Here is a 25,930-nt window from a genome sequence, read left to right as displayed (position 1 = left end):
AAAGTACAACAGATTTTCTGGATGCGAATCGTGGTTTCAAATTTAAAATTGAATTTCATGATAGTTTTGTTCTAATCATGCCAATGAAGTGATTCGTTGAAACTTGCTTGAAGAAGAGGCAAACTTTGAAATGATCGACATTGTACAATTCATGCTTATAGTGAATTATACTGGACTCAGTATAGTGATATACTAGAGCTCAAGTTATACTTATCTCAACAAAACTTATGTTTTGTTTTGGGCAGAAGCCTGATTTTTATTTTTTGACTATTGTATTGTTTGCTCTATCCAATAAATAAATAAACAACGTCAGCTCTCCAGAATCTCTGATGCCAGTTCGTAGAAAGCATGACCAACTATATTCAAATAGCTGATGACAGTGCGGAATAACATCCATCTCACTTTGGTGCAATGATTATTTTACGAGCTTCTCTAAAAATTCCAATTGACATTAACTTTCAATTGGAAACTCCATTTTTTTTTAATAATGCGAAAATGCGAGTGAATATCTTAGCTCTTATCGTTTTCAACCCATCTGGAAATGTCTATCCATTTATCTCTCTCGATACCTATAAATAAGCCTAGACGTTGCTATTGCAGATATGTCCAGTAAATATCCATAATCAGGAAATTGGAATGCAATTGCAATTATTATTCAATCATCCCAAGCTGCATTCCTAATAATATCATGTTATTAAATACCCTGAAGACTAGAGAAAAGGTTATGGAACTTCTCGTTTGATATAAACAAATAATGAAAACAGGGGAAAACGTTGAGGCGGACCGCCGAACCAACACCCCCCTCAGGTATCCCGTCCAAACCTATCTGCATGTTTTAATGTTTTGAAATGAAGTCTATATACTATTTTCATACATTCACATCATCATTGTGATCATATAATTTGTAATAAAAAATTAATATATGGGATGTACTTTTTCAAGAAGTAGGCTACTCATTCCGCATTACTCGAGATAAATTGTACATGACAAAATAACAGGGAGGTAGAAACTGACCTACTGAACTAAGATAAGACTAAATTTGTCTATTTATTTTCCAGGACTGGTTTCGGGATTTCACATTGCAGTATCCTGTCACCTGATTGTAAGTACCTTATCAAAATGTGAAGCAAAGTGAAATTTTTTTATAGTTTTCGGTATTGAAATACCGAACGGGTAATGATTTCCTACGTCATAACACATCTTTCTCAAAATTCAAATGAGTAACCATAAATTACTTGAGTAACAATAATAAACACACTCACAACTCTGATGCAATCGCGCCATTCGCATAACATTTTCTCAGTAAACCCTTAAATAATTATGTACTAGGAGTCACAAGTGTAAATTGCACATTTTTGAATCATTTTTGTTTCATAAACTATTTTATTTTTCCGGTTGCAGAAATATTTTTATAAGTCGACTCGAAAATTTACCCAAAGGTTATCACCTGTTAAAGTTACAATTGATATTCAAACAAATATTTCACAAATATAAATATTGGGGAACAGTAACACAGAATATCCGATTAAACTATTTTTATGTTCGGTACACAAGGCTACTTTCACACGATAGGAGACGTGCAACTCGAATACTGAACAGTGTCCACGTTTTTTTGTCGAAGTACATTGAGTCAAATCGTGTCTTTCACATGGTGACCCCTAGCCAGGAACCTCGTTTAGTCACGTCTTTTCCCCTCGAGGCAAGCAGAAACCGGCTTGCATCGAGATACTAGCGGACAAATCGTTGCTTTCACATGGTGATTCTACGTCTCTCCGGTCACCACTTTTTCTCAAAAACTATCTTTCTTGAAAATGAAGATAGAAAGATTCTGATTTCGTATTTGGATTCAGCGACCCCAAATTCTGTAAAGCGTAAGTCCCGTTTTCGAAAATATCCGAAAACAAGGAAGTTATGGCTGTTTTTAATAAAGCTTTCTATTATCATATAATTATACGGTAAAAACGAACAGGTACTATACTATACAGTACGTATGTACTGTAGCTATTATAATACAACTTACACTCTATTCGCGTGGGAAATTTGGTAGGATATTTATCTTGATTTCTGAAAATACCCCAAAATAAGGGAGTAAGATAACTTTGAAAAACCAAAGTTTTCCTGCCGATTGAAGAAACATTAAAAATTAGTCTAAGACATATTATGTCTTGGACTAAAAACGTGTAACAAATATCAGATCACTATTCAAGCTATCAAGCTTTTCATAAATTTATTTGTCTCCTCATGGCAGAAGGTTTGCGCCCAACGTTTTCACTTGAACATTTCTGTGATTAAATTATGATAGAACACATTATCTATCGTATTGATCTTCTAAATCCAGTTACATGTACATAGATTTTCGTTAAATTGATTTTTTACCGTTACTATGAATTCTAACAGGTTCAGCACAACTTCTTAAATAACATTATGTCTGATTCAACAGAATTCATAAGGACGACAAAACATCGAACAACAAAAAAACGCTTTCTGAGTAACTGGCTTTAACAAAACATGGCTTCACGAAATACAGTACGATAATTTAGAATAGTTGGTACAATGGTTATGCTTTTCGCATTATGGCAACACTGAGGATTTAGCTCAGCGACTAAAATCGACAAGCCATGATTATGTTAATCTTACTCATGATACAAAGTATCGAACTGCTTTGTACTATGATACATGTTTTCCATTCCGTATCATTATTTAATAAAAAAAAAACAAGTTTTCGGCTTCAAAAGCATCAAAGTCGTCAAGCTGGTCTGAACTATTCATGACTTTTTCTTTATGCATTATCCACTGAGCAGTTCTAATACACAGACATCACTACTTGGAATGGCATGACATTTTCTATTCTTTCAATTCCTATTATTACCATAGATCGATTCAGATCAGCAAAATGTTTATACTGTATGTTCATAATAGATTTTTCTGATTGTTAAAAAGAAATAGTCAATAATTGCTGGGAATTTGAAGTGATATTCAACGATTTGAACCTGATAAATTGGACTGTTGAATGACAATTGAAATTCAGTGAAGTTTACTGTACAACATTCCTTTTCCTTTTATTTTATTGGGTGATGAGTGGAGATGATTTATGATTTCATATTTGGATTCATCTTTTCATAGTTCAATATTTTTTTGGAAAACTAGAACTTTTAAAAATTGAAAATGTTTATGTTTAAACTTCTCAGGTGTTCAAAAACTTCTTGAAACCTTTGCCTGTCCCTTTGTGAGGCTGGAGTATTATTATCTTAGTACGTTTACTATATAATCATATGATAATGGAAAGCTATATTAAAAACAGCTATAACTCGCTTGTTTTCGGGTATTTTTGAAAATGGGACTTACGCTTTATAGAATTTGGTGTCGCTGAATCCAAATCCGAAATCAGAAATCTTCTATCTATATTTTTAAGGAAGTTAGACTTTGAGAAAAAGTGATGATTCATACTTTGAGCAAACGTCGGCGTAGTTGTTAGATCTGTCGGCTTATTCGTGAGATCCCCATGTGAAAGCACAGGAGAGCTGCAAAATATGAAATAATTATGATCTTCAGTAATATGATCTTCCAGGAGCGAGGACTCTGCCGTGTGAAACTGGCCTAAGTGAACATCATTAAGATGGTAGTTTTAAATCAAGAGAGTGTGAAGCTGCTTTTACACCAAAGTAATCAACAAAATGTTTACTTTTCCGTCACTGAACCTAGTTTACACATCGCCAATTGGTGAGACAGTTGTCTTTGGACAATTGTCATCACGTGGTTGCGGATTGTCGGGAGCCAGGCCAGTTAAACGAGTAGATGTTTATACGAGGCCAACCATTGGCACGTCAGTTGACAGTTAAACATGTCCGAGTTGTTGTTATCTGTTGTGACTAAACAGCTGAACTGGCAAAAACAAGACAGCGCTACTGGCCTATACCATTCACACAACGCCAGTTTTCGCGACAACTGAGATTCCGAGTGGTGGGGGGCTCGCTGGGCCCAATTGACTGTCCTTAGTCTACTCCCGGAGACAGTTGAATTTTGGGCCAATTGTCGGGACAGTTGACAAGACAATTGACCTGAAGTGTTTATACGAAGACAATAATTTCATGCCAGTCAGTTGCCTTATGACAATTGTCTCGCCAATTGGTATAGTATAAACTAGGCTTTATAGATTCTATTAAGATTGAACATAATTTATCATACACATGATGAACACATGTGTTTGTCGAGTTCCGTTTAATCTAATAGAATCTTTAAGGACGGAGAAATAAACATTTTGTTAATAACTTTGGTGTAAACGCAGCTTAAGAGAGCATTACGCCTACTCTTATTGCTAAGTAATTAAAACTACAATTTCTACAACACAAGTTTGTTTAACACACCTGTTTAATTAAGTAGAGCTCGTCTTACTTTTGCATGGGAAAATTCCTTCATCAATTCTTCGAGATCTGAGAAGCTATTTTATGTTCCTTAGACCACTCAGACGTTCCTGGGACATTGTTGATCTTGGATATGTCTTCATTAGCTAGAGTTATATAATTAGCTTCTTAAATAATTTTACTATTCATTTCAATATTATGAATTCATTATTTATTTGTATTTTTAAATTGTCCGTTCCTTTAAATCTGCCGCCCCCAAAAATCTGCCACCCTGGGCGGCCGCCCGGTCCGCCCACCCCTGGGGCCGGCCATGACTGTTGTCAATACTTGTATTTGTGGAAGTATTCAGAGTACCTATTTTATAATTATTCATTCATATGATGTATTTTGTAATTATATGATTTATGATATTGTATGTCCATGACTGACCTAGAGTTGGATCTCTTGCTGGAGTCCTTCTTGCCAGCCTGCAGGTTGGGTAGGTCCTTCTGCCTCTTCTCGGTCTCCCGCCAGATGCGCCAGTAGAGGAAGCACATGACAGAGACGGGCACATAGAAGGCGGCGATGGCCGTGCCGAACGTGATGTAGTGGTTGGTCTCTATGAACTGGATGTAGCACTCGTGGTCAGGCACAGTTCGCTCGCCCTCTATGTGAGGCCACGCGTAGATCCACGGCGGCCATAGCAGCAGCGAAATGCCCCATGCACATCCTGCAACACACAGTAACAGCTTCTCTCATTATCCATACAACAATATCAATAAATTTATTATAGACACAATATTATCATCATTCAATTGGATTGTGCATAATTTGAAGTATCCTAGATATTATAATAATGTAGTTACATGAATGTTTGTATTTATAACTTTTCCATATATGAATGTGAATAAAGCTTCAACATGAGTAGAGCTCGGATGACGGGAACTTGTAGAAATGGAAACGATCTACATTTCTGATCACTTAAAAGTCTCTGTGCAACAATTGCGCCAGCCCAATGTGTTGCAAAACTAGTGACCCCTATATACTAAATGCATGTGTCAGATTTCCGAAAATACCCAAGAATATGAAAGTTTTAATTAGTTTCATATAATTTTATAGTGTTCAAAGTCACTAGAGCTCTATTGTAAGTTGGCGGCTATAGGTGTCATTGCACCTATAAAAAGTTGTAGAAATCTCTCAACCGGCCGTACAGCTCGACGAGCTATTATGATTTAGTAAAATGCCAAAATGGAAACCAGGCTTCAGTTGTATTAAAAATGGAATGAAAATAATACTATCAGTTCTTGAGAACACCTTTTACTTTGTGTGAACACACAACAAACGTTTTTTAACCATGAAAAATTAATCAAAATCATTATATATTTGATTTATTTTCAAAACTAAAACGGGGACTAATTCACTATTACTCGTATTTGGGGACTCATCCCAACCCTGGGTGGACATTTCATTCTTATTATTGAAAGTAGCTATATCAATATCTGTTGCATTAATAAAATAATATACTAGTATTCTCCACCCTGTTGTTTAGGTCACGACTAGTTTAAACTAATTATTATTAAGACTTGAGTGTGGCGTTATTGACAGAATCTAGTCGTGTCTCCAAAAAACAAGGAGAAGGTTCATTCAATGAAAATAGATATTCCTGTCTAATATACTAGAGAAAGTATGAAATGCACTTTCTGTTTTGTAACTGGTTCATCATTCATAATTTTCCTCTTGTCTAACAATAGTATTATGTTCAAATGGGACCTTAAAGATGATACTTATAAGTGCCTTTTTAGTATCTCAAAAGCTTAGATCGAGGTTATCTTTTATAATACAATATCATCCATCTAAATAATTCCATTCCACTTGCAGGGGTTTCATATTTCCAGTTGAACAGTCAGGCAACAATATATAACAGGCGTTGAATTTCAACAAGTGATAAGTTTTCATTTCATTTGATCATCCTGACGAATGTTTACTTTAGTTTTCCACATAGTATTTTGAAATGTTGTCCAAAATTCTCCAATAATATGTCTGATAATCTAATAACCTACACTTTAAATATGAATTCTGGTTCAACCGTTGAAGAAGATTTCGTGAGAAAATTTGTCTACCCTGATCGCACGTCCCAAATTTATCACCCAATTTTGTCTCAAGACGTTTTCCAGTGCCTTAATTATGGATTCAACAATGCAGATGAAAATTCCGTGAAAATTTCAGTTGACACTGAACCTTCCTCAACCGAGGATGACCGAGGATGACATACTCCTTCGTAGGTGGGAGTATGAATTAATTTTGCTGTTGTCAAAAGCTGCTATTTCAGCTACATGCCGCGTACCACATCCAACAATGAAGAGTTATGAGCTGGCTATCACGTCATACCTCTCAGAGTCTTCGTCTCTCTTAATTCTCTATTTCCTTCTTCTTCTTTTTTCATCCCTTCTGATCTTTCCTCTTGTTCTTGTTTGCTCCATATGCTCCTCCTCAATCGAGTTCAACCCTTATTAGCTTGCATTCATCTCTTTGTCTACTCATCATTCCTTAAGGTGCGTACAGATATACGCGCCGCGAACATGAGCAATTCACTTTTAATCAGCTGATGCCAAGCTTTTTATATCTGCATCTTACCGTTTCTGTAAAAATACAGATATAGTCAGCTGATTGAAAGTGAATTGCTCATGTTCGCGGCGCGTATATCTGTACGCACCTTTATACATTCATGTTCTTATAAACTTTTCCCTTGTTATAAATCTCCATTTCAACTTCTCTTATCCCATAATCATCTTCTCCTTAGTCATCTTGTTCTTATTCTTTTACCTTATCTTGTTCTACTTTTCCTTTTCGTGGATAGTGTTGTCCTTGTCTCTCATGTTTTTTCTTTTCCTCTCACTTTTTCGTTCTTTGTCAAAATTGTCTCCTTTCTTTCTCTTCCGCTCTATTGCTCTTCCATATTGTTCAATACTTCTCATTTTCCTCCATTCTCTTGTTATCGCTTCCTCTTTTCTTCTAATTCTCCATCATAATTTCCTTTTCCATTATCTCCAGCTTCTTACTGTTCTTCCTCACTCTATGTTCTCTTACCTTTTCTTTCTCTTCTCATTTGTCATTTATCTCCATTTTTTGGTTCAACATCTTGTTCGTATTTCTCTACATCTATTCTAATGTTGTTTTTCACTTGCGCTATTATCTGGTTTTCATTCCTCCACTTGGAGGGGGATATCTTATTTCCATTCTTTGGCTCTCCAATTCGTTCATCCTTCCTGCAAGCTTCGTCTTTTTTATTTTCCCCTCTCCGTTTTGTTCTCACTTATTCTTTTCTTCAACGTTGTTCTCCTTTTACAACACTTCAAATTCTTATTCTTTTTATTCTTCCTTCCGTATTTTCTTTCCTAACACTCACTTCTCCTAGCTGCTCTTGACGACAACGAATATCTTCCTTCATTCAAGACACTCTTATTCTCACAGACTTTCTCTCTCTCTCCAATTCTCTCTTCTCTACTTTGCACTACTCACGGGTACTCTCGTACACTTCTTATCAACTTCACTTAGGCCACGTTCTCTACAGAATCCACTAAGTTGTTGGTTGGTTGGCGTGCGTATGGGGGGGGGTCGGTTGGGAGGGGAAGGCAGGTTGACGACGATGATGAAGGAACCACTAAAGAAAAACTACTTGTCAAGCATCGTTTGCTTTGAAGTAGGCTAGATGCTCCATACCTTGCTGTAGACAAACACACACACACACACACACACACACACACACACACACACACAAAACCTGTCTCCCAGCACTGTTCAGTTTATCGTTTGTGATAGCATTAGCTCAACTTTGGGAGGAACGTTTTTATCCACTTACATCATACTCATATCAGTTCTACACCGCATCACTATGATTTGCTTCCCTGCTTCCTCAAATTTTTAGTCTCAAATGTAAAGAAAATTTTCAAAAATTCCCTACATCTAGAAAATTTAGCTCACTCATCCACAATAAACAAACCCATTGGGAACAACAATAAATGAAAAGTGGTACATGACACAAGATATACAGTCACTTATATCCAGAGCAACAGCTAGCTGCCTTCAATAAAATTAACAAAGTTTTCATGAGTCATGATTTTACCATTGCAGCAAAAATTATACTTTTGAGGTGTTACATCTTCTCTATTTCCCTGCATGGAGCAGGGTCATGGACATTGAACAAGGAATTGATTAAGAAGATTGAAGCTTTCGAATTATGGTTGTACCGGAGAATGCTCAACATATCATGGACTGGACAGAGCATGGAACGAATGAAGAAGTTTCAAGACGGATGGAGAAATAAAAAGAAATTCTGAATACCATTAAGATCTGTAGACTTCAATTCTTAGAACACATAATGAGAAATGAGTCCAGATACTCTCCGCTTCAGCTTAACATGCAGTGGAAGTTAGATGGAAGGAGAGGACCAGGAAGACGAAGGATCCTGTTTACACAACTCTAGAGTATGAACAGGGAAAACATCTGTTGAACTTTTCCGAATTGTTTTCAACAGTTAGACTTGTCCTGCTGGTCGCCAACGTCTGAAACGGATAGCGTACTGCAAGAAAATGATCAACTCACGATTATCATCATCATCCTACCATATCGTTGTATCACGTTTCCATTTTTCATTTTTTATGAGAAGCAATCACAAAACTTGACTTGGCCTGTAGACACACATATGTAATTGGATTACAATAGTCGATGGTAATGCCAACGCCATTCTCTTTCTATATGATTATGTAATAGTGTGATATTGAGAGGGTATTATTGTAGTTGTTTTTGTGTTTCTTATATTGTTTTTCAGGTTTTTGAACTGAAATGAACTTTGATTCTAACTGTATGTTGAACCCTGCGTTTTTAGTGTGAGAATTGACTCTGTCTTGTTTGAATTTGCTAACTTGTTGCTTAGTTGTCAAAATGAAAGCAATTTTCGTGCATTTTCCAAGTGCAGTTTCAATTCCATGTCGAAAAAGCTACTGTATTTGAAAATTGTACGAGCATTGACCTTTTTGCAGCTTTGGCTTTTCCACTGAAAGTTGTGCTCAACGCTCGTGGAGGGGGAATAATTTTCAGTGAAAGGGCCACAGTTCGAATTGAGACGTAACTGGGAAAACATGTAACGGTGTGCGAGCCTCGGTCCTCTGAATGGGCCCATTTCCCATTCAGAGGGACAAATTGTTAAACTTTCAGTTATCAGTAATTTTCATCTAGATGAATAGGGAACCAAATTTTATATAGTTAGTAGGAGTAGAGTCAGAAAATTATTTGTGCGTGTGAGTTCAAGGATAGTGAGTTTTATTAAAGCATATGTGAGTGTTTCTGAAGTGTACAAGTTTGAATATTGTTAAAATGGTGAGTGCCAAACTTTTGTTGTTTTTCTTATTAAGCTCAAATTTTAATTTCATAGAATGAAATTAAATGCAGCAAATTTAAATGCAAATTTAAATGCAGCAAGTTAGCAGGTTCCCAAAATGTGTAGATTGGTATTGAATATTATATTTGAATTTATATTTTTGTGAATCAAATTGCTGAATCACTTCGTTCTGTTTGAAAATTTGACATGTTGCCTGACTTTTATTAATTCGTTCTACCTATTTAGAGTTCAATAAACCTGAAGTTGAATTCTATTAGTATTTTTCATTGAAGTTCCTGGCTCGTAGTTGCTAGTTGCTAAAATAGGTGACCATTAGATAATGATGATAATCTGTGCATTTGAATGAACGAATCCACTAAAAGCTCCCAACCAATCAAGGATTCAAATAGAGATTTAATAGCATAATTTTGGTAAATATTATAGAAGAGAAGAAAAACCCTCCTCCATTTACATTGGTGCGCAGCGGTGGTATAGACTGCAAAAATGTCTATGAAACCACATGTAGTTTTATATATTTCATATTTGGAAGATTAACTCAATAGAGACAAAGATATCTCCGGTTACAGAAATGATGTCAGGTGTGGTGTAGGGTTAAAATTAACCTCCACTGGTTACATAATGGTGTCAGGTGTGGGGTTTGTCTGCAAAAATGACAAAGATTCAAATGCCAGATTAATCAGTAGTTTCGAAGATTGATAAGAAGTATCGAGAAATCAGCCTGTTTCATTTTGAATATTTTTTTTTACCAACACGAGCAGGAATATAAAGTATAAAATTTTATTGTTATAATATGATTTTGAGTTAGATTGAGAAATGTGAAGTATTTTGAAGATGAAAAGTGTTAGTTTTATAGAATGAATTTTGAAATCGGAGAATTTATTGATTAAAATTATTTTGTAGTTGAAGATGAAAAATCAGTATTGTGTTGAGTTTTGAAATATATGCTTGAATATTGCGGAGTGAAATTCGATTCCAAGATCTGGAACAATGGAATAGAAATTTGTAACATGATCTTTCCGGTGACTGCAAAAGTTGGCAACATTGCACCAGACTGATGGAATTATAGAAAATGTAGAACGCATTATTCAATAGAGAGAAATGATTTTTGTTGACTTGAAAAACTTTGTATTGTAACTTTTTGTTCAAATGTGATTATTCATTTTCGTTATGGAAAATGTTAAGTGGATTTTTTTTGTGTTTTGTAAGAGATAGTCCAAGGAGGTATGAAGTTGATTTTAATATCCAGTTGTATTTTGAGAAAAAATGTTATGTGCGAGAGATTGAGATGATTAGATTTAATATGGAAGAATGATGAATGAATAGTATTATTTCCGCCCATTTGAACTGAATACTCACTTTACGGCTGGATCGAGTAGGTTGTAATTTGAGATTTTGGTTTATTCTGGGCAGAAATTATTGGTAAATAAGGTAAAATTGATTAAGATGTGATTTTTTTTTATTACTCAGCGGGCATGAGGTACTGAGGATAATACAGGCGGTATTATCGAGAGTTGACGACTATCTCAGCGGGACTGAGAGGTTTTGGAATCGGGAATTCCAAGGTGCGATTGAATTCGGGAAATTCAATGAAAGAGATAACACAGTTAGGTGAACTGGTGTTATGAACATGGATCGGGCATCCATAGTTTAGCTGTTTAGAAGTTCTTGATTGAAGGCATTTTCGACTATGCTGGCTCTTAAGAGGGCGATAGGGAAATTTGCCAATCAATTAGAAGTAGTGGAAGTATTTTATTTCATGGTTTAGTTCTATTATTCGACTAAGCCAAGGCTGGGAATAGTTAACTGACCTGATAAAGAGTGAGAGAGATAGTTGATTTGATGAGAGAGAGAATCTGTATATTGTGTATTAGAGATATAAAAGATCAACAAGTGTGAGTAAGAATGAGGGAGAAAGTAACGGTTGGAAAGAGAAGAAAATACTCCTTGGACTGTACGATGAGAACAATGAAAATTAGAGTAGAACAGTAAATCGTATTTATTATAATATTTTTTGTCAAGACTCGAATGAAACGAGAGAAGGAGAAGAAGAACATGAGAAGGAATATCGAATAAACAGATGTAGAGACAAACGGAAAATGAGTTGAAAGCGTAGTAGACAATTAAATGACTATGAAAATTGAACACTACTTTGAAAATGCAAGCTGGCAGGCTATTGTTCTGAAAGCGTAGTTAGAGAGATAGAATAATTGTAATTTATTTCGAAATTAATTGATACGAGATAATGAAATGACAGTTGATAATGACTTGGGAAATTATTTGAAGTTTTAGGAAATATATTATGCATTCAAATTTATTTTTGTCTTATGTGAAAAGTGAATATTTTGAGTTGAATTAATTTTAAAGGGCCCGGTCATTTCTATTTTGAGCTACAGTGTTAGTAAATTTTTCTGGGTCTGGCACACCCAACTCTCATGTAAGTTGTGAGTTTTGATGAAATGTTGAGTGATAACAGTTGAAAAGGTTAGTTCCTGTTGGAAGAAACAGTGATTTGTCTTCTGGAATATCACGGCCTGTCTACAAGAGGCTACTGTGTGCAAGAGTGATTGGGCCATTCCATCTATGCCCCACTCCCGATGACATCATTGCTACTGCTGATGTGATGTCCAATGTTCCGGGAGGATGCTGACTTCCTGATGTCGCTGAGGCCAGCGAACAGCTGACTGGCTTCCAACTGCCAGAACTGACCTACAGCTGTATTGCAGTTTGCGATGATGTCAACCACCTACCACGGGCTGAGGTGTCTGGGTACTACAGTCGGGTGCATGGGTGCATCTCTTCGACCACCCCCATCCATATCGAAGGGCGATTCCAGGTCCCAGCTCCAGGCTTGTTGTCGACCAGATAATAGTGTCAAGTGTGAGTGTGAAAGCAAATTAAGAGTGAATGAAATTTTGGTGAAATCGTCTTTTTTAGGGGAGGGGGTAATGTAATAGTGTGATATTGAGAGGGTATTATTGTAGTTGTTTTTGTGTTTCTTATATTGTTTTTCAGGTTTTTGAACTGAAATGAACTTTGATTCTAACTGTATGTTGAACCCTGCGTTTTTAGTGTAAGAATTGACTCTGTCTTGTTTGAATTTGCTAACTTGTTGCTTAGTTGTCAAAATGAAAGCAATTTTCGTGCATTTTCCAAGTGCAGTTTCAATTTCATGTCAAAAAAGCCACTGTGTTTGAAAATTGTACGAGCATTGACCTTTTTGCAGCTTTGGCTTTTCCACTGGAAGTTGTGCTCAACGCTCGTGGAGAGGGAATAATTTTCAGTGAAAGGGCCACAGTTTGAATTGAGACGTAACTGGGAAAACATGTAACGGTGTGCGAGCCTCGGTCCTCTGAATGGGCCCATTTCCCAATCAGAGGGACAAATTGTTAAACTTTCAGTTATCAGTAATTTTTATCTAGATGAATAGGGAACCAAATTTTATATAGTTAGTAGGAGTAGAATCAGAAAATTATTTGTGCGTGTGAGTTCAAGTATAGTGAGTTTTATTAAAGCGTATGTGAGTGTTTCTGAAGAGTACAAGTTTGAATATTGTTAAAATGGTGAGTGCCAAACTTTTGTTGTTTTTCTTATTAAGCTCAAATTTTAATTTCATAGAATGACCGAGGCCCAAATTTGAATGCAGCAAGTTAGCAGGTTCCCAAAATGTGTAGATTGGTATTGAATATATATATTTTTGTGAATCAAATTGCTGAATCACTTCGTTCTGTTTGAAAATTTGACATGTTGCCTGACTTTTATTAATTCGTTCTACCTATTTAGAGTTCAATAAACATGAAGTTGAATTCTATTAGTATTTTTCATTGAAGTTCCTGGCTCGTAGTTGCTAGTTGCTAAAATAGGTGACCATTAGATAATGATGATAATCTGTGCATTTGAATGAACGAATCCACTAAAAGCTCCCAACCAATCAAGGATTCAAATAGAGATTTAATAGCATAATTTTGGTAAATATTATAGAAGAGAAGAAAAACCCTCCTCCATTTACATTGGTGCGCAGCGGTGGTATAGACTGCAAAAATGTCTATGAAACCACATGTAGTTTTATATATTTCATATTTGGAAGATTAACTCAATAGAGACAAAGATATCTCCGGTTACAGAAATGATGTCAGGTGTGGTGTAGGGTTAAAATTAACCTCCACCGGTTACAATTACATTCATTATGATAGTACATTTTATTTCTCCTATTATGTAAATTCGCATATCATTCTCCGAAGCAAGATATTGGATAGGATATTTTTTCTTCTCGGGTAGTGGAGTGACTACTTCACTTCGAATGGATTTGATAGCATCTTGAGCGAATATCTCCAATCGTCTGCAATTGGAAAAGTAGCAAAGTTGTAAGATTTTCTGGAGAAAGTATTTTGAAGCAAAGTATTCTGGTCAAGGGGAGTTGATCAATATTAATATACTTGAATAGAGAATAGATTTGGCATATGAGTGCAAATGTAAGGAAACGAAACTATCCCATTACTTTTTCTCCCTTGTGCTTCTCTATATGCACAAATTACTATTGTAATTGAGTTCTAATTCAGTAAATATCTATTCACTTCTCCTTTCACGCGGTGATAGTGTTCATGTAATTTTTTCAGTCTCTCCTATAACTGTAAAAAAAATCAATGGGAACACGTAGGTTACAGAAGCTTTCCGATTTGCTTGTGTGATATCTATTCAACTGACACTGGACAACCAGATTGTTAATGGAAAATTCACAGCTGCTAAGCCATCAATCTCGCATTAGAATACTCCAGTTGATAGCTGTAGTGCCACAAGAATTCTCTTTATTAAAGCTTGAAAGTTAATTCTACGTGAAATCAGTCTAAATGCAAATTTGAATACTCTCTTCTTCATATATCACTCATCCCTGTTCAGAAAGTTTGTTAATTACTCTGGCTTTATTGGGAATTGAGCCAGTGTGCGAGATTCAAGCTTGGAATATCTCGAAAAATAACATTCTCACAATCCTTGACAATATTAATTTCAACAGAAACTTCTCATTCCAAATAATCCACAGTCTTCGATCGTACATCTTTGAAATCCGTGTTTAATATACCATTATAATGATTTCCACATTGATAAGGATAATTGTACATAACTTTTCTGCATTTCTATAAACAGAATAACTTACAATTACTGACAAAAGTTCAATTAAAATGAAACTTTGATACATTTTGGTTTGAAAAATCGTTAATGTTTTGTTTCATTTTGTAAGTCAGATTGCATCGCAGTCACAAGTAGTAGTGGGCTGTTTCCTTTCTACTAATTACACATTGCGATAAAGTCGAAGAAAGTTATACTCTATCCTGCATATCCTCTCTTTCATCTAAATCAAATCAAATCAAATTGTTTTTTATCCATGATAACAGGGTACAAAAATTCAAATAATACAATAACGTAACATCATCTGCAAACAAATAATCATAAATAAAACTTACAGTTGAGATAAAAAATTAATCGTAATAACTAAATCTAACTGCAATATAACTATCATAGTTACAGAAAATACAACTTTATTGAAAAAAGAACTTGATGAGAGCTCTCCACAAAGGCAAAGCCTGTTTGTGGAATTGGGTCTTGACGATAATGGCTAACGTTGGATTGATCTCGTACTGGCATGAATCAGATTCTTGAGTAAACCAGTTATTAATATCGGAAAAGATTTTAAGTTTCAAAGATTTTAAGTTAAACTTGGACCATCATCACACGACATTTGCTTTTATCTATACAATGAATGAATTATCTCTTCTATATTCTCTCTCCCAATCTCCTTCAACCAATCATTAACAATTTTTTTATAAATTTATTTTGATTTGCCTTCAGTATTGCGTAGATTTTCAGGTAGATTTCTATATAGAGTGTGTGCTACATCATAATTATCTGTAGTGAAATGAGTTTTTTGGGGGACCCGGAGGTTGTATATTAGCCAATGTTAACATAAGGAACATTTTCTCAGTGAAAAATTGTCCAATCGGCACCAAATTCTTTCTACATCTTTATTGACTCTATTTACAACTTTTTACCCGGTGAATTTGGAAAATATTGCCTAGATTTGAAAAAGAAATTTTACATAATACGCGGTTGAAAAATTATGCTCATTCAATGCTGTAACTTTTGTTCAACTCATTTTTCCCTGAAACCCCCGGGTCAAAATGAGTGCATTAATGATATGAGTTGCCTGTGAAAAACTCAGAATCATATATTGAGTGGTTTCTGAGAAAATGTTCCTCAATCATTCAAAAACCCAATTTAGGGGAAACAAGGAATAACGGTAAAAGTGAACTTACTAACATTAAAACATTCCATATTCATAGTCTGCCTGTCCATCCTCCTGGTCTTCCTGTAGCTTTTCCATTTTTCTTTTCTTTCTCCTTGCCTCTTTTTCAAAATCACTTATTTTTCTTTCACTGTCTCGAATTCTTACCAAATCTAGCTCGCATACATTTCACCATGAAGAATATGTCACTATAAGTCTTTGTATATGGGTTTGATTGCACTCATCACAGCTTCAGGCAGAGAATTCTTGTGCTTATGCACTTTTATGATTCCAACCACATACATATTTCTCAGTTCAGCGTATCAGTTGTTATGAAGTTTTTGAAATGCTGAAATTTTGTAGTGGAATTTATGTGGTACGGGAAATTCCCATTTATTTCAAAAATTATTAAAAATGTTTTCAACATTTGGAATACTATGTGTAAAGTGGAAATTCACTGTAAAGAGGAAATTCTGGAGAATATTATCCATCGAAAAAACGAAGATTTCAAAAAAAAATTCCAACAACCTCCTGTCTCCTTTGACCAGCCTTGGAACTTGGATTCCTATTGCTTCTGACGAACGAGTTCGATACTTCGGTTCAGTGAGTTCACACACACTCAATTTTTCGACGTTCGATTTTTTGCGTCCTTATGGAATCTACCAGATTGAACGGAACTTGGCAAACATCTGTTTCCCAAGTTTTGTTTAATCAAATACAATTACTCATTATTCATGAGGACAGCAAAAAATCGTACTCCCAAAAATCGATGTGAGTATAATCAGACTAAGGATATATTAAAGATCGAAGACTTATTGAACATAGAATTATTCCACTTAGAATTATCTTGAGAGTTTTCTCTAAAGACATGAACACACCGACAAGTGATGAGTCCTGGACACGGGATAGAGATCACAACCATTTAGCATTTGAAAGAGCTTAAAACCCGTTTTAGTTATGGTTCCGCGTCCCGTGACGGTATGATCAAGGCTTTAAGACTTAATTAATTGACACATCGATTGACGAACCAGAATTGAAACATTCTCATGTGGGGTGTCTACACTATTCTATTAGATCATCACTATTCTTTTTAATTCATCCGTTCATCGATTGCAGGTACTAATTCGATCAAATCAAACGCAGCCTACAAAGTAATCAGCACAGAAAATCAGACTTGACGAGCGGAAAATTAATTCTGAAGAAAGAGATCGACCACAAGACCAGGTACTTCAGGGATTTACCAGCCCTCCCAGTTTTGAATTTAGCGGTCGCTGCTACTTTGAATAAGCTGGAATTCCGGCGAAGTGGTCATGGGGATGGTCTTGCGGGGGATGGGAATACCCCCACTATCACCAGACCAAAGTATCTCTTCATCTAAGATGAGATTTTTAATTTGCGTACGAGATAGCGTTATCTCGCTAACGATGAGGGGAGCAGTGAAAGGGTGGCTTGATTCTTTACTCATCTTTTTCAACTCTCTCTCTCTTTCTTACTTCCTCTTCGTTCTTTTGACTTGTTCACCATTCCCACACAGTCATTTCACTAATCCTTTTAACAGCCCTGAAAAGATTCAGCTCGCTCGTGCTGCACTTCAAGTATGTAGTTTAATGAGGAATCATGTACAGTGCCCATGCAACGCATTTTTAATATTTTATGGGCACTAACATTTTCATGGAAATGGAGTTTATTTCAAGCTGAACAAATACTAGAGAAATTTAAACTTAAACAGGGCAAATTTCAATCCTTATAAATTTCCGAGGACTATAAAAACTTCCTTCTAGCCACCTACATTGAATAAAAAGAACTTTGTGGATAAGAAAATCTCTTCATCAACTTCTACTAAAAGATACTCATTATATTATTCCCAAAGCTTGTCCAATATACATTCATTCCAATTCCATTTCCAAAGAAATGAATCCAGACTGATGAGAGACAAATAATATAGAAATGAATCGAGACTGATGAGAAATAAATATTTTTCTATTGTGATGTTTCATGTCATTCTGAACAATCTCATGATTATTATAAATATATGATGCTACTCTTCAATATCATATGAATCTCTTTCCATTGCAACCTGTTGCTCAATTTTCATGAGGGGAAATCGATGATGTTTCAGTTTCATGAGGGTAGCTGTTGTATGACTTGAGTGACAAAGTTTTGTTGGTGATGTTGCTGACAGGCTTTCACATCTCGGCCTGTCATTCGTTTCTCAAACATGTTCGGGAAATGGGAAAGAAAATAGAAGATATGAAGGGGGAGAGAAAGAAAAATGGAAGGGATTGAGAAAGAAGGAGAATGTTGAGGGAAAGAGAATAGTGGGTGAAGATGGATCAAGCTATGAAGTGCAGACTGGACCCCCATCATTCCGTCAGGCTTCATCACTTACATTATTAAGACAGTGATGTATGACAGGGACAGGTTTGGCTGGTTGCAGTGCTACAGCCAGAGCAGCAAACAATTCCTGTCTCAACACCAGACTTGACTTAGTCAAGTGTGATGTGTGCTAATGAACCAATTATTATGCTCTACTGACTTTACTCAAAGATCAACAATGCTGTTCATGAATTTCTCATGGAAATCTTTCGTATTCATGGTGAATTTGAACCTGAGCCCACTGCGGTCGAAATTGTGTATCAAGGTTTGTCCTCTCAGGTCAGATGGGCCACTATAGTGGCTGAGGGTACATAAAACACTTTTTGCTTTCGAATAATCAATTAATATCAAATGCATGGATAACTATTTTGAAAATTATTACTTTCTCCCGGGAAATTTTGGAATGAATTCGGATAATGTTCTATCCTTCTCAAGAACGATAATAAATAATGATCAGTTCTCTGATTCCAGCTCGAATAACAAAGATGGATTTGAAGTATTTTATAACTCTAAAGAGAAATCCAAGATTTGGTGATTTGGTGATTTTTAAACTTGACATTGACATAGTGTTGCCATCCAGGATCATATATTATGAATGAATACATCATTTATCTACTGAAGCGTGTGGCTCACTCAACAGAGCACACATGCACTTTTATAATTAATTCACCAGACAATTCCATCATTCTAAATGTGATTGATAAAGCATAGTCATTTTCCAATTTCTATCACAATCATGAAATTAGTCTAAAAATTGTATTGGTTTGACAAATCCATAATATACTTTCAATATTAATATAAAAAGTATGATAATTTAATCAACATATTTATAATTGACATTTTTATCACTATACTTGTTATAGATTGTATTGTTAATAGATTACACAGCATATAAATTTCTCTTTAGTTTTATATATGTGGAGGGAATTTCTTCTGACAAATTAAAGAGGGTTCAAGTTATTACTACCCACAGTATATACTACGCATCAATTCATTATCAAAATATATAATAAAAATTCAACTTCAATATTTTTTCTTTTATTAGCAAACAATGTTTATTTTTCCAGTTTTTCCCTTTCTTATAATTTGTGACCCCTTTCTTGTAATTTGTTTTCCCTTTGTTATATTTGACGTCGCATGTGCCCTGCTTGGCCGCAGACGGTAGAAGACCGAAGCAAATATTTTTGAATAAATTTAATATTTTTGTGACTCCTAAAAGAAAAATACCACCAGTTCCTTACCAGATCTTCTAGGAGCTCAAATAATTCTCTGCTTTCGATGACTGCAAACGTCGGCTGCTTTAGCAATTTACAGTTCTCATAACTGATCTGGTCGACTCCACAATTATAGATGCAGAAGAAGTAGATAGATACAAGGGCTCTGATTTTTGTGCTAGACAATATGGTATCGTCACCAATGCCACTCGCCACCATCTGACAAAGGGGTCAGCTGTGTAAGATGATACCGAGCAGAATCAAAGGTGATACTCTATCAGAATACCTTATTAATTCTATTAATTTATATTGCTGCTGCAACTTAATACTTTGACCCTTGAGTTCTTCCAAATCGGATGCGATGGTTCTGAATAATTTAAGTAAATCTTGAGAACGTAATATTTCCAAAGATTTAATGATCAATGCTGTATTTCGCTGATTTATCCAACTTATTCGGTGAAGAATATAGTTGGTTGATAAATTGAATAATATGTCGAAACTGGTAATAAAATAGACTATAACAAGTTTGGTCATGCATGAGGATAGGATCATAAATGAAGGGTACACCATTCAACAAGTAAAAATATATAATTACATGAAAATATCAACGAGCAGTAATAAAAAATAGAGCAACAAATATAAAAATAATATGAGAAATTATATATATTAAAAATTATCACAGAGATTTTACTTTGCTTATTTGCATTAATTAATAAATCATGTGCTTCTTTAATCAGCATACATTCTTTTAATTTATATAGCTCAGTTGTTGACTTGCTATTGCTTGTCGAATAAAATTTATGAATCTTACTTCCAATAAATATGAAAAATAAAAATATTAAAAATATCTCAGGGCTTGGGTTCAGCCTCTGGTGGAATTCAGATAAATCAATTTATCTCATGAACATGAACTTCATAAAAATCTTTATAAATTACTGATAAAAAAGATAGTCAAGTGAGCATATAATTTATATCAAAAATTAATAAATATTCCATGTGTGCATACTTAAATATTTAAATCTCATAAATTGCTGTTAATAATATTCCCTTTATGTTTTAAATTGACTCATGTCATACTACGGCCTCACCGAGTCTTATGAAATTTATTTTTTATTACTCAAACAAACTTCAACTTTCAACGCAAAATAATTAAAAAGGGATCTAGTCTTGTGCTCTCAAAATTGATGGGCGTCCCTGGTGACCTCTGGCAAGCAAGTGGGTATGGATCTTCCCCTATTCTATTACAACCATACTTCCGTCTTTTCAATTTACATAAAATTTAAATATCCACTCTCATTGGTGGATTTTAAATACTATGACATAATTTAGTACTGTCAAATAGTCCAAACAATAACATTATATTACTATCCATTGAGTGAATATTTTAGTCTTAAACTCTTATTTCACATAGGTTACATAAATCTATATGTTCTATAAAGATTACAAATTTTTATGATTTTTATAAATGACACTTGTACATTTTAAATTAATTTGCTTTCAGCGCCAGTCACTTACTGCATTGTGATTGGTACATCCCAAAACTGTATCATGTATTATTGCGCTGAATAAAGTTACATCCCATTTCCTTTAACTTTTTGTTTTGTCTTTTGTATTTTGTTCATGCTCGTTTGATATAATAAATATTTTGCTTTCTTAATCGCTTTTTGTTCACATTCATTTGGCATGCTTGCTTACTAAACCCTCTGATCTTAGTCTAGGCAAATGCTATTTAGATGCAATTAATTTGCCACAAGGTGTCTGGCTAATTCTCAAAATATACGGCTCGACCGATTACTAAGGTCGCCAACTAGTTAATATCAAAGAACCTAACCTCAAATATTATATAAAATTATATTATTAAATAAATTGCAACAGTACTTTTATTTTCATTTGGCTGTTCATAATCATAGCCTTGAGAGCCATTATTATATAATCTAGACCGTTGACACCGTATCTGGTGATAACAATTTCCTGCTTTTTGCTCTGAGACCTATCAATTTCTTCTCAGTAAAAGATTTTGGGGAATACCCAAATTATATTCTTACAAATTATGATTGTATTTTCATTTAGAACTGGGTGAAAGTTGAATAACATTTCGATTGATATAAATGATAAAATAGAATATAGTCCCTTTTTTGAAATAAATTAAATAATAGATTATTAGATTAAATATAGAAACTTGTATTTTATTTGTTATAATTTGTATTTCTAATATATATTATTTCATTGATTCCAAAAAAAGGTACTATAATTCTACTTTATAAATAAATATAAGTAGCCCTGAATTCATTAATTTGAAGAATGATTGATATTATTCTAATAGGCATCATCATTTTTAGAAAATCAATGTAGGCTATAAAATGAAGTCGATGTGAAAATTCGTCCATATCTTTGCCAATTGGTTTACAGTCACTTGTAGGCCTACTTTGGTTTCCAGAATACTAACTTCTTCTTACATCTAAAAATTTGAACGTCATAATCTGAAGGATATATCACCATGAAAGGTATAAGATATATTTGATGAGATTTTTATAATGAAAATCTTATGACAATGCTTTGAAATTTGATACAGGTATGAACAACATTTGAGGAAACACGTTCAAATATAATTTTCATTGCCATTTAACTGATCATAGTTACAGACAACGTCATATTCTTATTCTAATTCACACACAACAAATTCGAATATGGATTCAATACCTGAGAAGATGTTTTTGAAGAAGAATTCAGTTATTACCATAATAGTGTTGCACTGTTATCAAATTATTAGAATGAAACAAGAAAAATATTTCAAAGCAGTAATTTTTCATTTTCTTCCCGCTAAACCGTCGATAAGTCCAGAGCAGCGTCATTGATTCATAAATAACGATAGCATAATAATTATTGTGTTTTCATAGCCATCCCAGTATAGTGACTTCCTTGAGCAATTCATTTCTCATATGACAGTTCCTTGTATCTTCACTATATCTTATTCCTAAACATCCACTTTTCATTCGCCTCAGTTTATCGTTCAATAAAATGTTCATATTTCATTTCTCTTTTCTCCCTCGTCCTTTCCTCCTCAACATTATATTACCAATTCTCTTCTCCTCTTTTTGTGTTGTTTTCCACCCACATATCCGCTCTCGATCATCTCAAGTTATGAGTAATGAATAATGAAACGCCCTCGTCTTCCTGCTGTAGAATAAATGTCAAACTGAGTGTCCGTCCTCCGGAGATGTATGAGCTCTATCTTTATTAGGCTATGATCATCATAAGTACTGTCAATGTTTATTCTCATATTATTCTGTGTTTTTATGTTGACATTATATTCCTTACTGATGAGCCGTCAAGGAATAATAATTTCCATGATATATAAATGTCATTAATAGAATCACCTCAGCATAAATTGAGTTTGATCTCCATGAAATGTATTAATGATATTGACTATTCCACGTAAGAAGGATCTTCTAAGGAACTTCTAACTATCGTGATCAATGTGAATATGAAGATAATTATTTCAAATCTCCGGTATAAATTTTGATAAGAATGATAACAATCACTGATGATAGCAAATGAGTTAATCGATACCTTGATAAATACATTAATCTAAACTATATTGATAAACAATCCAATAAATAATTTGAATTCCTGTGAAGTAGGAGAAAGGATCCCATACACTTGACTGGTAATTCAAAAATTTCTAATCAAATCAAATCAAGTTTTATTCAATGATATTGTCATGAACCAGAAGGTTTGACAAACGCACAATCATCAGTTTCTTCCTTAAGAAGAGAAATAATTTTTTTCAACTTTTAAAACTAAAAGCTGATCAGACAGTTTTGGCTGACAGAGTAAAGACGCTGAGGAGAGGTAGAAGTGGGGCTAGCAATCTAGTCTCCCCTCCAGCCAGTTAGTGCTAAAAGCTTTCCACTTTTCTTCTGAATAGTTTCACACACTTTTCCATCGCCTATCTCCAGAGACAGACCGAGCTAACCCGTGGATGGACATCCCCTGGTTTTCCATTCAGACCATGGCAACTTAGGATGGACGTCAACTGTATAACGGTATCGTTCCAATCTCAATTTATTTTTCCAAATTGTTTTTAATTCTTAGAAATTCCAAATTAATTATGCCTTGAATCATGTTTTTAAAACTTCCATAGTCATTGGCAACAAGTTTATTTTTAATTTTTAAAACTGATTAAATGCTGAAAATTCCATAACCTTCCTTAATTGTTTTGTATTAAAATAAATGTAGGATAACTAATTTTATGAAACCAAAATATGTTAAAATCCACATTTAAATCTCACAGAAATTTCTTCTTTTAAATAAAATAAATCTGACTCCGAAAAAAATGTTTTTCTTTCAAATTCCAAAAAACATCTAGTTGATAATATCAAAAAAACCAACTGCTTTGCCCTACCATCAAATGCTACACAACAACAATTTTACAGTGTTACCGTCTGGGAACTGGTGGATCGCCCCCTTTTTGTTTCAAAGGTTTTTAATGTGGTAATTGAATTGATTGATTTCTCTATGTTTGCTCAATTAGTTGTATCATTCGAGGGGTAAGTCGAGATGTCTGAACTGATTGCTAGTACACATGAGTCATTGATTGTTTCGATTCCTTCCTTAAAGATTTTTGAACATGTTTGATTAAATAATTATTACTTTTACAAACAGGTCACCAATCATTTATTACAATATCACGCACATGACAAATTCTGTTACATAAATGATATTACAGATCATTGAAAACAATACAATTATATCACAGTGACATATTGAGTGAAATTCCAATGTGTGTTCACGTATGTGATTGAGTCTTTCTTTCATCCATACTCCAAGATTTCTATACAGAGTGGGTGAAAAGTCCGAGAACGGCTTAATATCTCACCTACACAAAGGTAATTACACGGTGGGTGTGATTGGGGATCCTACTAAAATTGAAAATACTACTTTACTATGACTTTAAAAATTTTGTCCGCTATCTTGGATCCGCCATTTTGAATGCAACTTTATTTTTTTAAATAGGAAGGTGGTCAAGCGTTACATGATTTTGATACGGAATTTCAAGGCGAAACGAATGGCGAAAGCCGCACATCGATATCTCAAACCGTTTCGAAAATATTCACATTATTAATCAATAACATTGAATCAGAAATGAAATAGATAAGTGGTATTGATTAATAATGTGAATATCTTCGAAACGGTTTGAGATATCGATTTGTGGTTTTCACCATTCATTTTTTCTTGAAATTCCTTATCGAGATCATGTATTGCATGACCACCTTCCTATTTAAAAAACAAAGTAGCATTCAATATGGCGGATCCGAGATGGCGGACCAGGTTTTTGAAGTTATAGTAGAGTAGTATTTTCATTTTAGTGGGTTCCCCAATCACACCCACCGTTAAATTACCTTTGTGTATGAGATATTAAGCCATTCTCGGACTTTTCACCCACTCTGTATATTCATGTAATAGGTCTTCACAAGAAGAAGAAGAAGAAGAAGAAGAAGAAGAAGAAGAAGAAGAAGAAGAAGAAGAGAAGAAGAAGAAGAAGAAGAAGAAGAAGAAGAGAGAAGAAGAAGAAGAAGAAGAAGAAGAAGAAGAAGAAGAAGAAGAAGAAGAAGAAGAAGAGAAGAAGAAGAAGAGAAGAAGAAGAAGAGAAGAAGAAGAAGAAGAAGAAGAAGAGAAGAAGAAGAAGAAGAAGAAGAAGAAGAAGAATTGAAGTTTGATGGGATGGTGGTGTCGATGGGGGGGGGCATTCATTCACTTCATTCAGGTGGTCGCGTGACGGAAAGCTCTTAGCCCTAATAAACGAGATGGCCGCTCACCGCCTCAAAGATGAATGGAAGGCAACAAGAGCCCTTCGTTGGGAGGGTTTTGTAGAGTGGCGGGGAGGAGTTCACCAGCTGACGACATCAGCAGAATTAGTTCTTTGAGTAGAGAACTCCATTCACAAAGCAAACACGTCTTACGTCTTATTCCTTGGTGGATCAGAATGAAGCAAATAAAATATTATACTAAAATCAGCTTTAACGTAAATTGAAATATTATTTATATATATATTTTTTATATATCTATAACCTATATAATATAATATATCATGAATGGCTTGTTAATTCAGATTAAAATGTATTTAAAAGCACTCGAACACTTTTCATTTTATTGTTCTTGAAATGTATTTCTATACGTATAACTTGCTATCTGAAAATCAAATTTATCGATGTAAATCTTCTTGAAATTTATTGAATGCATCATTTTCGACTGTTTTCCTATAGCCTTCTTGAGGTAGTTGCTGAGCAATCTCAGTTGATAGGCAAGCACAGGAAAGCTCTGATAG

The 25,930-nt window shown here is 34.6% G+C and overlaps 1 protein-coding gene across 1 annotated transcript in view; it reads right to left on the bottom strand.

Annotated features, from left to right (window-relative positions):
* Nucleotides 1-25,930, bottom strand: part of LOC111046415 (muscarinic acetylcholine receptor DM1) — a 147,481-nt gene that overhangs the window by 74,219 nt on the left and 47,332 nt on the right. Inside the window, exon 3 of the mRNA XM_039431927.1 lies at nt 4,791-5,070. Within this exon, the coding sequence (XP_039287861.1) occupies nt 4,791-5,070 (280 nt within the window). The remainder of the gene's footprint in view (nt 1-4,790; nt 5,071-25,930) is intronic.

Source organism: Nilaparvata lugens, chromosome 7, assembly GCF_014356525.2.
Source record: "Nilaparvata lugens isolate BPH chromosome 7, ASM1435652v1, whole genome shotgun sequence".
NCBI lineage: Eukaryota > Metazoa > Arthropoda > Insecta > Hemiptera > Delphacidae > Nilaparvata > Nilaparvata lugens.
This window is presented reverse-complemented; position numbering and strand designations above follow the sequence as displayed.